Source organism: Lithobates pipiens, unplaced genomic scaffold, assembly GCF_037356315.1.
Source record: "Lithobates pipiens isolate NorthernLeopardFrog02 unplaced genomic scaffold, aLitPip1_a1.2 Scaffold_18, whole genome shotgun sequence".
Classification (NCBI taxonomy): domain Eukaryota; kingdom Metazoa; phylum Chordata; class Amphibia; order Anura; family Ranidae; genus Lithobates; species Lithobates pipiens.
This window is the reverse complement of record NW_027507758.1, coordinates 436,941,781-436,954,201: the sequence shown is the minus strand read 5'-3', so window position 1 is coordinate 436,954,201 and position 12,421 is coordinate 436,941,781. Positions and strand designations below refer to the sequence as shown.

The 12,421-nt window shown below is 44.0% G+C and overlaps 1 protein-coding gene across 1 annotated transcript in view; it reads right to left on the bottom strand.

Moving 5' to 3' along the window:
* Positions 1 to 12,421, bottom strand: part of DHX36 (DEAH-box helicase 36) — a 154,060-nt gene that overhangs the window by 102,095 nt on the left and 39,544 nt on the right. The window contains exon 5 of the mRNA XM_077488121.1: positions 1,239 to 1,409. Coding sequence (XP_077344247.1) covers positions 1,239 to 1,409 — 171 coding nt within the window. The remainder of the gene's footprint in view (positions 1 to 1,238; positions 1,410 to 12,421) is intronic.

The following is a 12,421-nucleotide window of genomic DNA, read 5'->3' as shown; positions in this document are numbered from 1 at the left end:
CTGAGCCAATCCCAGCGAGCGATGTATTCAAATGAATACAGAGCCTGCTCGGATTGGAGCAACAACCTCTGCCAATCCGAGCAGGCTACTCTGTAGCCTGCTCGGATTGGCTTTGAGAGTCAGAGAGGCGCGGGCTGATGATGATACAGCCTCTGCCAATCCAAGCAGGCTTTGTATTCATTAATAGAATACATCGCTCGCTGTGATTGGTTCCAGCAAAAGCAGGAAGAAGGATATGGCGCCAGCTCCTGCTCCAGCAAGAAGGACGGAATATCAAGCGTCGGAAGCCTTGGAAGGGGGTCGTCTTATACGGTAAGTACAAGAAAAAAATGTAAGATTAACAGTAAGATTAGGGGGTCGTCTTATATGCCCGGTCGTCTTATACACCGGCATATACGGTAACCTGAATGATTGATACTACAGGTAGTCAGAGGTAAGGCTCTTTTAGCCTGAAATGGATCATTACAGAATAAAAGGCTGACCAGTCAGGACTAGGCTTAGGCAAATAACTACACAAACCAAGTCAAGTTTTCAGAGCCACGTATAATGTGTCACTATTGTGTAATAGAAACTCAACAAGGAGAATCTTCTGAACTAGGACACCTTCAGCAATTAAAATACTCAATGAGGAGGGGGGAGGATTATTTACAGGCAAAAAAATATACAAGAAGGTTCACATATCCGTATTTAGCAGAATCTGAGCCAGGCACTTGAATTTAAAGAGTAAGGGGGTCACCTGAAACCTACCTTAACTGCTCGCCCTCACACACTGTCTACTTACTCCTGGATGTATAGCAGTGTCAATAGAACCTTGGTAGCTTTTGGTTATGTCATTTTACATCATTATTCATTCTCAAGAATAAAGAGACAGTCAGAGGCCAGGCAGCTGACAGGCCAGCAACTGATGGACTTCAGTCTGACATTGGTGGTGCCAGGTTCACTAAGAAGTAAAGCAAAAAAATAAAAGGAAACCCAATACTGATCCAAATACATCAAGTTCCCATTTGGTATGTGTGCAATAGTAAATGCAGCCCTTAAAGTTAACCTATGCTTTACATTTATTGGTCCTATAAAATAATGAAGTACATATCCTAGTATTACAATAATCTTGGCTACAACTTGAAAAAACAACCCGACCATCATAAAGCCTCTATTTTGCTTAAAATAACATGGCCATTAAAAAAAAAAAGAAAAAAAAAAAAGCACAATTTGTTGAGAACGTAGTTATAATATCTCACCGATATGGCACTTATTCTTCTTGGTTGAGTGCAGACAATGTGGCATGTAGACCCCTTGCCTCTCATGATATGGTCATCCAAAATAAACTGTGTCACTTGGGTAGTTTTTCCACACCCAGTCTCTCCACTAATGACTGTCACCTGGTTGGCGTTTATTACTTTAACGATCTCCTAAAATTAGAAAAAAGCTTATCATGCAGCACATTTAAAGAAATACAACTTGACAGGTAAAATATTAGGGTTGTTGGTTTATCTGTCTTGGAGTACATCACAGGACACAGAGTACTTCATATTCATGGCTACTTGGGATGTCCCAAAGCACTGAACATGAGTGGCGTGCAACATAGGAACACGGACAACACATCTAAACAGATTGGGGAAAACACCACTTCAAAGCTGCCTTCTGGATTATTTTGACCAAAACTGGAGTCTATTTGAAATTTTCAACATCAGGGACTCTACCTTGGAATCAAAGTTCAGTTCCTTCACCTGTACCATGCTGAGAATGAAGCCTAAATACTCCAGGAATTAATTGAGCCATAAAATCCTCATGTGGACAGACATGCCCATTCAGGAAAGCTGCCTTATGTAGTTTTCAAAGGATTCCACTGAGAAACTCAATGTTTTGCCCAAACATTGAGGGCCTGGCAAACTCCCATATCAGTTACAAAGGGCTACAAAAGTTAAATACAAAAAATAAACTGCACGCGTGATGTCTAATAACAAAATACAGCTGCAACAATCAAGTGAGATATTATCACAAAAAAATAATAATAATAATAATTAAAAAATATATGTAGCACATTTTTTCATTTACAAAGGGCTACAAAACTGATCCTACCAGAGAGGAGGCCACCTTATAAAGGACCTCTAACCTGACATCTGTAGCATCCTTGAAGACCAGGACCTCATCCACTTGGAGCGTCAGGGTCTTATTCAAGTAGGAAACAGCCAGCTCAAAAGCTGGAGAACCCCAGTTTATTGTAAAATTCCTCCTCTACAGGGTACTGCTGAGCAAATTGCTCCAGTGGTAAAAACACATTTCAGGTGAGCTTAATCAGCAAACATCTTTTACTGCAAGTGAGGGTGCCTTGGAAAAGATTTGGGTTGTTTAAGACAGCTGCCAGGGCTCAAATCCAGTGATTTTAGGAGAAAAGGACTCTGGACGTGGCATTTTTAAGTTAGTGCTCACTATGTGTGCAAGGAACCCCAATGTGGGTCTTGTGTGCCTGAGGCAGAGCCAGACCCCGAGATCCCTCCTGGGAGGACCTATCCACAGAGAATTCCCATTCCTCAACAGCATCCTCCTTTTGAGGATGATCCTCCGACACCTCATCCCCCCCAGAAAAGGGGGGAGGAAGCAGAGCACACCCACTTTTATCCCAAACCCATGAGAACCCTTGAGAGTCAGTACGGCAAGGCAGAAATGGTAGCAGAAAATTCCTCCCTCACAAAACGAGCCAGATGATTGTGCCCTTGAGGAAGAAAAAAAAATAGTATTTTTATAACAGCTTACCTGTAATATTATTTTCTTTGAAGTACATCAGGGGACACAGAGCAATAGTAGTTACTATGTGGATTATAGGCCACCATCAGGTAATGGACACCGGCACATCCTAAATTAAAACAAATGTACTCCCTATATAACCCCTCCCACTGGTGGGAGTACCTCAGTTTTGTAGCAAAGCAATACATGTGTATACCAAAGGGAGGGACCTCTGTGTCCCCTGATATACTTCAAAGAAAAGGATTTTACAGGTATGCGGTTATAAAAATCCTATTTTCTTATCATATATTAGGGGACACAGGGCCATAGTCGTTACTATGTGGGATGCCCCATAGCAATGTCAACTGAAGGGAGGGAGACTGGAGGGAGACACTGCCCAAAGGCAATATCCTCATGAGCTTTTACATCTACTTGATAGAATCTGGTAAATGTATGGACTGAAGACCAAGTTGCAGTCGTGCAGATCTGAGCCATGGAGGCTTGGTGATGCACTGCCCAAGAAGCACTAACAGCCCTGGAGAAGTGCACTTTAATATGAAAAGGAGGAATTTTCCTATTTAAACCATAAGCTTGAACAATCACTTGACAAATCCATTTAGAAATAGATTTCGATGCTGCCTGTCCTCTCCGCTAGCTTGAAAAAGGAGCACGGCCGTCACACTATTCACGGCCAGCCAGCTCGAGCAACGCGTTGCATGTCCAGTGACATCATTACCCCTCGCCTAGATTACAGTTTGCATCCCAAGCCTCGTTCTGATGTCCACACATCGCTGTCGGCCAGATGCCATCCAGCGTTCTCAGAGACAAGCACAGAGGAAACACATCCCAGGCTGTCCAGGGACTGACTTCACTGATGACCCCTGTTGTCTTTGGGGCCATTCTACGCCTTATTTTCAGTGCCAAAATTTGAGTTTATATCATTTCTCTTTTTTGAATAAAAGTTGTCATACAGCCTGCACCCAGAGGCACCTCCTCCTCCTCATTTTTTCAGTGTATTGGGAACATGAGCTCTGTTCCCACCAGACGGCTGCCGTGAGCGTGGACTTCCCTACAAACACCACCCCCCCCTTCTTCCCTTTCTTTCCCCCCTCCTCCCTTTCCCATCCTGTCTACTTGCATTGCCGTTGAGCATATTGTGTCCACATTTAGTATTGTGTACTATTTATGGACTTCCTCGTTCTTACCCACACATATTATACATAACAGACTTGTTTTGTATTTCTATGCTCTTTCAGCATTTTATTGTTTAAATTACTTTATATTGGATTACTGCTTTAGTTTTTTGGCCAATTACTTGTTTGACTCTTTTAGGACTGTCAGGCAACACAAACAAAACATCTGTTTTATGAATCTGAGCGGACACTTTCAATAGACTGACAGCTCTCGCCACATCAAAAGAATGTAGTAATCTTTCTTCCACAGAACGAGGTTCTGGAAAAAATTAAAACAGAACAATATCCTGGCTTAAATGGAAGAAAAAAAAAAAAAAAAAACAACAATATAGCTCTTTACAAGAAAGAGCAGCCTGATACTCTTCCTGCAGAAGATATGGCAACCAAGAAAATAAATTTTCCTTGTCAAAAGGAAGAAGGGAATATCTCTTATTGGCTCAAAAGGCTGTTTCTGTAAAGTTGACAAGACTAAATTTAAGTCCCAAGGGTTCAGGGGTGACTCAACTGGAGAATTTATCCGAGTTAACCCCTGAAAAAAGTTAAGAACCAGAGAGTGTGAAGCAAGCGGTAGTTGGAAAAAAACAAACAAACACTGATAAAGCCACCATCTGGCCTTTGATAGTACTCAAAGGCCAGCTTCATTTCTAATCCTATCTGTAGGAATTTAAGGATCCTACCTATGACATGTTTGCTGGGGTGCCAACCCCTGGATTCACACCAGGACACAATACCTTCCAGATTCTATAGTATAAGACTCCGGAGGCCGGCTTCCTAGCATTAACCAAAGTAGAAACTACCAGCCCACGATCTTTTAGAATGTGGGTCTCAATAGTCAAACCGCTAAATTTAGCATTTGCAAGGTAGGATGGAATTGCGAGAGAAGGTCTGGCCATAGCAGTAAGGTCCAAGGGTCCCCTACCGCTATATTTACGATCTCGGCAAACCAAGAACTCCTTGGCCCTGCTGGGGCCACAAGAATCACCACCTTGCCCTCTTGCTTGATCCTGCGAGAAGGCACGGAAGCAGAACAGGAGGGAACGCATAGATCAGTGAAAAACTGATCCCACAGGAAATCCAAGGCATCTGTTCCGTATGCCATCAGATCCCTAGTCCTTGACACAAAGTTGTCGATACTGCTGAATCTGGACGCAAACAGATCCACGTCCGGAATTCCCCATTTTTTGCATATTGACAGAAAGCTGTCGAGGTCAAGGGACCATTCTCCTATGAACAATTGTTGGCGACTCAAGTAGTCTGCCTGCCAATTCTCCATCTCTGGAATGAAAATTGCCGATAGGCAAGGAATGTTCTCCCAAGATAGAATATGAATCACCTCTCTGGGCTGCACGACTTCTCATGCCCCCTAATTATTGAAATAGGCCGTGGCATTGTTGGATTGGATCCTGACAAGACAATTCAGTAGTCTTAGCGTACAGGCCTCCAGGGCCAGGTGTACTGCCCGAATCTCTAGAATATTGATGGGCAACGTCATCTCTGATTTGGACCATTTCCCTTGGACAGATGCCTCTGCCAGGATGGCTCCCCAGCCCAGAAGGCTGGCATCTGTTACCATTTTCCAAGTAACCGGTAGAAAGGATTTTCCCTTTTTTGAAGATTCTTGGATATCAACCAATTGAAGCTCTGACACACTTTGGGGGTTAAATTCATTGGGAAGTCCAGAGCTTGGACCTTCTTATTCAAAGTTGACAGGATATGGTTTTGCAACAGTCTTGAATGAAATTGAGCATAAGGAAAGGCCTCGAAAGAAGCCACCATCTTTCCCAACAATTTTATGCAAAGTCAAATAATAGGATTTTTAAAACAGCTTACCCTTTCTTTGATGTACATCAGGGGACACAGAGCCATAGTAATAACTATGTGGGTTATATCGGCGTATCAGGTGCTGACACTGGCATGCCCTTAAAGGCGTGAACTTCCCCCATATAACCCCTCCCATTACTGGGAGTCCTCAGTTTTGTAGCCAAGCAATGAACCTGTATAAGAAGAAGGGAGGGACCTCTGTGTCCCCTAATGTACATCAAAGAAAAGGATTTTACAGGTAAGCGGTTTTAAAAATCCTATTTTCTTTTCTCACATCAGGGGATACAGCCATAGTAATAACTATGTGGGATGTCCCATAGCAATGGCAACTGAAGGGGGGGTTGAGGGGAGAGACAGAATCAAGGAAACAGGAGGCCAGAGGACTCATACTGCAGCCTGCAGTGTATGCTGTGCCCAAAGGCAATATCCTCATGACCTTTAATATTGATTTGATAAAATCGGATAAACGTCTGCACCGAAGACCAAGTTGCGGCCTTACAGATCTGAGCCATAGAGGCCTGATGATGCACCACCCAAGAGGCACTAATCACCCTGGATGAGTGTGCTCTTAATATGAGAAGGAAAATTTTTCTTCTTTAAGCTGAAGCTTGATCACTTGACAAACCGATTTGGAAAATAGTGGATCTTGACGCTGCCTGTCCATATCGTGGACCCTCCGGCAGTACAAGCAAAACCTGTGTTTTGCGAATCTGAGCGGACGCCTCTAAATAGATTCTGAGCGCTCTTACTACATCAAGAGATTGTAGTGCTCTCTCTTCTCCAGATTAAGGCTTCTGGGGAGAAAGGAAGAAAGAATAATATATCTTTGTTTAAATGAAAACATGTTACCACTTTTGGTAAGGATGAAATATGGCTCTTACAAGACAGAGCCATTAGTTCCGATACTCCTCTAGCAGAAGAAATGGCAAGCAAAAAAGATCATCTTTTTTTTTTTCTCAAAGAACCAAGAGAATTTGTCGTAAGGTTCAAACGGCTGATTTGGCAAAGCCGAAAAGACCAATTTTAAATCCTAAGGATTTAAAGGTGCCTTGATAGGGAGATAAACTGCGTTACCCCCTGAATAAGCTACGCACCAAGAGTGGGAAGCAAGAGGCCATAGGAAAAGATAGACATTGACATGGCCTGGATCTGGCTCTAGATAAAAGTCAAGGCCAGCTTAATTTCAGATCCCATATGCAGGAATCCTGCTATTGACATACTTCCTGGAATGCCAACCCCTGGATCCATACCAAAAAACCTATGCCTTCCAGATTCTATAGTGATTCTGGAAGCCGGGTTCCTGGCATTAGTCAAAGTAGACACTACTGAAGGAGATCACCCACAATCTTTTATAGAGTGGGATTCAAACAGTTAAACCTGTTAAACTCCTTATCCGTAAAGTAGGATGAAATACCGAACCTTGTGCAAGAAGGTCTGGCTATAATGGCAGAGTCCAAAGGACTTCTACTGCCCTCTTTATGATCTCGATAAATTAAGATCTTCTGGGACCCAGCTGGGGCTACCAGAATCACCTCCTTCTGTTCCTGCTTAATCCTGCGGAGAAGGTGCGGAAGTAGCAGAGCTGGAGGAAATGCAGAGATCAGTGAAAACTGATCTCCTGGGAAGACTAATGCGTCTGCTCCGCCTACTAGCGGGCCCCTTGTTTGACAAAGTTGTCAACCTTATTAATGAATCTGGACACGAATAGGTCCATGTCTGGAGTACCCCATCTGACATCTTGCTAGGAAGATGTCAGGGTGAAGAGGTCATTCTCCCGGAAACAATTGTTGGTGTCTCAAATAATACGACTGAAATATTAAAATTGTCAATAGGCAAGGAGTGTTGTGTTCTGCCAAAGCTAGAACATTATTCACCTCCTTTTTTTGGCCTGCATGACTTCTCGTGCCTCCCCTGGTGATTGATGTAAGCCACCGCTGTGGCTCTGTCAGACTGAATCCTGTCAGGACAGTCCCGTAATCTGACCGCCAAGATTCTATGGCCAGATTTACTGCCTGAAACTTCCAACAAAGTTGATAGGCAAGGTCCTCTAACCTGGACCATCTCCCTTGGACAGAATTTGCATCCAGGACTGCTCCCCAGCCTTCGAAGGCTGGCATCTGTTAACACCTTGTAGGATAAAGATTTTCCCTCCTGCTGGATAACCACCACCAATTTAGGCTCTGACCTATGTTGGGAGCCAAGCGTTTTGGAAACAAACAAGGCCCGAATCCTCTTTATTCCAGACCGACAGGATGGTGTCTTGAAGCAGCCTTTGAATAAAACTGCATGTAAGGGACGGCCCAGAAGGAGACCACCATTTCCCCTAAAAATCTCCTGCAGCCGAATTAAGGAATTTTCCTTTATCCTGAAGTTGAATTAGTCCTACAATGGAACTGATTCACGTCTGGGGTAAGAATACCTTCTTCTGTATGGTATCTATAACCAGCCTCCCAAGTAACCTCCTTGATGGTTTTAAAGGAGAATTTTCCTAGGCTGAGAATCAAACCTAGAGATTTCAGATATCTACAGCTGAGACAAGACTCTGTTTTTAGACCGGAGACTGAATGATCTATTAAAAGTAGATCCTTTAATAGGCTAGGACCGTTATGCCTTGAGCCCTTAACCTGGCCAAAGGAGGTGCCAGAATCTTTCAGAACACTCGTAGTGAGTGCCATGATTGAAAAAATAATTTTATATTTCAAACCGTAGAAATCCTTGCAGGATGGACACAGCCGATCGAATTAAGGATCAGCTGTTCAAGTGCCGATTCAGATCTCCAAGATCTAGAATGGTTCTTACCTCTGTTTGGCTCTGAGACCTTAAACGGTTCACGCAAAAAAAAAAAAAAACCCCTGTTCGACTAAGGGAATCTCTGATATCACCAACTGGGATAACAGCTGATACAGAGGCCAGAAAGAGAGACTTCTTTCCTTTTTTTTTTTTCCCCTGGAACCTTAGGAGCATTCTTTGAGGAGACGGATACTCTTGCACAAAGACTGCTGCATCAGCAGCCCCAAGGACCCCCACAGGCAGCACCCAAACAGGACTCGGAACCTCAGATCGAAAGCCGACTGGGCCATCCGGGCTCTTGAAACTCTAGATGTAACCTAGAGAAGAAAAATCGCAGAAATCCCTCTGCTCTTAACATTGTTCCTGCCAGACTGAGAATCACATTACCCGAACGAGTGGGGGTGCTCCCCTCATAAGAAGGCCTTAGCATTCTGTTTTATGGGCTTTCTGCCCCCAAGATCTTGGTGCTGCCCCTGAGAACTAAGGCATAGGAGAGGCTGCACGATTAAAAGAACTGTCTGAACCTCCTTTTACTGGTAAAGAGAGCTTTACCCCTTTTGGATGTACTTATTCATTCTAAATAGTCTTAGCCCAGAAAGGGACTCAGACTGGCTAAGGGTTTTCACCTGGTGCTTCGGCTGATTAATATTTCAGCCACAGACCTCTGCAAAAATGCACTAGTCCAAGTATAAGCCATAGGGCTTAAACGATCGAGTCCTTCATAGCATCTGTGAGACACAGTGCGTCAAATATACCAGCCCCTTGCAGGGCCTGCTGATCAGGCAGACATTTCAGATATCTCATACTTGTTCCTTAACCCCTTGGAGTCCATATTCCAATGCATTTGCGTGACTCAAAATGTGCTCCACCAAAATAGTGGAGCAGACGTTAAAGGGTTAATGGACTGGACTACTCCATTTGCAGCTAGAACTGCAAAAGACATATTGTCTTTAAAAGGAAAATCCAACCTTAACTTGCTGGATCCATTTAACATCAGTGCATTATCCACTGGACATGCGAGACTCTGCTCACTGAGGTGATTGCAGCATTAATAGCTGGAACCTCCCATTTCTTTCATAGAAATGTTCCCATTCAGAATACATAGCTATGCATGAATAGGAAAAACATCCCCAGGTGGGAGAGGTTCAAATTAACCCTATTAGAGGTAGATACCCCAAGAGCCTGTGCTGCAGGCAACAAAAGGGTTAAGTAAGGGAGTAGAAAAACACATGACTTGTGTGGCTACTCCCCCCCCCCCCCCCCGTTAGGATCCTTCGAAGAGGGAAAATAAGTATCTATATAATATTTGGGAAGACCTACCTGATCCCCAGCCTCCTGCACCTTAACAAAAGGGCCCAGAGGACTAGATGGGAATCTGCTATGTTTAGTCCTACTATGGAGAGACATCATAGCAATAATCTTTTTAAATGGTAGAGAAAAAAAAACTGTTTGTATGAAATACACAGGGACAGAAGTGTTCTACCCTTGACGGCTCATCTGACTGGCCGTATTTTTCTTTTTATCCCTCAGGGGAGGAAGACATTCTTTTGGAAGGGGTTTTAGTTTGTTGTATACCATTAACCCGTTAGAACCCTTAGAGGAGTTCCTGGTCCCCTTGTCACTCATAGCTTACAGTACAAAGCAGAGGTAGTACCAGCAAAAGAATGTTACACTTGCTAGGCTATAGTACAGTACAAAAGCTGCTATTAGTCCTAGCTATACAGTAGAATGTTGTCAACAAAAGGGGGTGCCTGTGACACCAAACCTGACCAGCAACCACTCTGCTCTGTCCCTCCACGGCCAGACTGCAGCTTTTCCTGTATAGCTTAAAATTACTTCCTCCACGTGTGGCTGGCGTCTGACGCCATTTAGCCACGCCCCCGGGCGAAAACACCCCCCCTCCTCTTTTAACAGGAAAGTGTGTGAGCGCCAGCATTTTATTTTATTTTTTTAAGAAAAAGAAGAGGCAGCTGGCTGGCATTAAAAGGATCAAAAACCGCCAATCTGGGGGTCCAGGGAGTGATCAGAACCCCCCTTCATACCTGAGGGTCTGAGCTGGCTTGAACAGAGAGGAGAGTGGAGCTTCTGCTGTTTCCAGCGTCAGAATGGTGAGTGCTCAATACAGCCTCCAGTGGTGACACATAGACCTCACATGACAACAAAACAAAAAACAATCTTCACCCTTTAGGGTAGGCTCCGAGGCCTTGAAAGGAAACCTTCAGGAACAGGGGTACACTCAGGTAATCCCGCAATCCTGGACCTGTGAGAAGACCCTGCCAGTAAACTTTTATTGGCTTTACTACCAAAAAGTACTGGATCCCAGGGCCCAGCTTTAAAAGCATTTGCAAGCAAAACCTTGTGTCTTCGGATGACGGGCCCGGGTACCATTCATTAAGGCTGGATTCACACCTATGCATTTTTAGTGCTTTTTGCAGATTTGCACTGCAGTTCATTTACCATGGTTTCCTATGGAACACGTTCTGTAGTGCAAATCTGCAAAATGCAAAAAGCACTAAGAATGCATAGGTGTGAATCAGGCCTTAGTCCATTACGGAGACATCAGAACAGATCCGGTCAGGATGGCTGGCTCTCAAAGGATTACTGCCCGTGGAGCTCAGTACAACACATCCTTACATGTGCCCAACACCTTACACCAGGGGTCTCAAACTGGTGGCCCTCCAGCTGTTATGAAACTGCAAGTCCCATCATGCCTTTGCCTGTGGGAGTAATGCTTGTAACTGTCAGCCCTGCAATGCCTCATGGGACTTGTAGTTTCCCAACAGCTGGAGGGCCGCAAGTTTGAGACCCTTGCCTTAGACACTGGCAAAAAAAAACGAAGGACTCCCAGTAATGGGAGGGGTTATATGGGGGAAGTTCCCGCCTTAAGGGGCGTGCCAGTGTCCAGCACCTGATACGCCGATATAACCCACAGTTACTATGGCTCTGTGTCCTCTGATGTAAGAAAAGAAAGAAGGATTCTTCTTTGTTTTGATCAACTAAATCAGTTCCTTTATGGAACTGATCCTTCTACTGGGGCAAAAACACCCTCTTCTGAGCTGTATCTATGATCAGCCCCAAGTACTGCAATCTCCTTGATGGTTTTAAGGAGGATTTTTCTAGGTTGGGAATCCAACCTAGGTATTCCAGATAGCTGACTGTGGTGACCAAACTTTGGTTTTAAGCAGGCTACCGATTGATCTATCAAGTGTCTAAGTAGGCTAGTATCACTATACCTTGAGCCCTTAACCTGGCTACAGGAGGAGCCAGGACCTTTGTAAACATTTGAGGTGCAGTAGCTAGAACGAAGGTAGAGCTACAAACTGAAAATTAAGATTTTCTACCTCGAATTGTAGAAATTTCTTGTGAGCGGGGAAAAACGGCACATGGAGAAAAGCATCCTTAATGTCGATTTACGCCAGAAGTTCTCCCCCTTGTAGGATGGAGACTACTGATCGGATTGACTCCATGCAAAAAAAAACGGAGTCAATGCTTCAAAAACCAGCTTTGATCTTTGAGTTCTAAAATGGGTCTGACATCTGTGTTTGGTTTTGGAACCGTGAAAAGGTTTGAATACAAACCCTAATCCTTGCTCTTCCAAGGAGACCACCAATATTACTCTTTGAGCCAAGAGATGATCCAAAGCTAGAAAGAGACTTTTCACTGGATCTCTGGGAACGTCTGAGAAAAAACGAGGAGAAGGGAACTCTCGGAAATCTAGTTTGTAACCTAAAGAAAATTGAGGAAGCCACCCATCTGTCTTGACATTGTTCCTGCCAGACCTTTGAAAACTGTAGAAGCCTTCTCCCCACTCGAGCGAGCAGGGGAGCCCCTTCATAAAGATACAATTTTTGTGGGTTTCCTCCCCCGGGTCCTCTTTTGGCCCTGGGACTGAC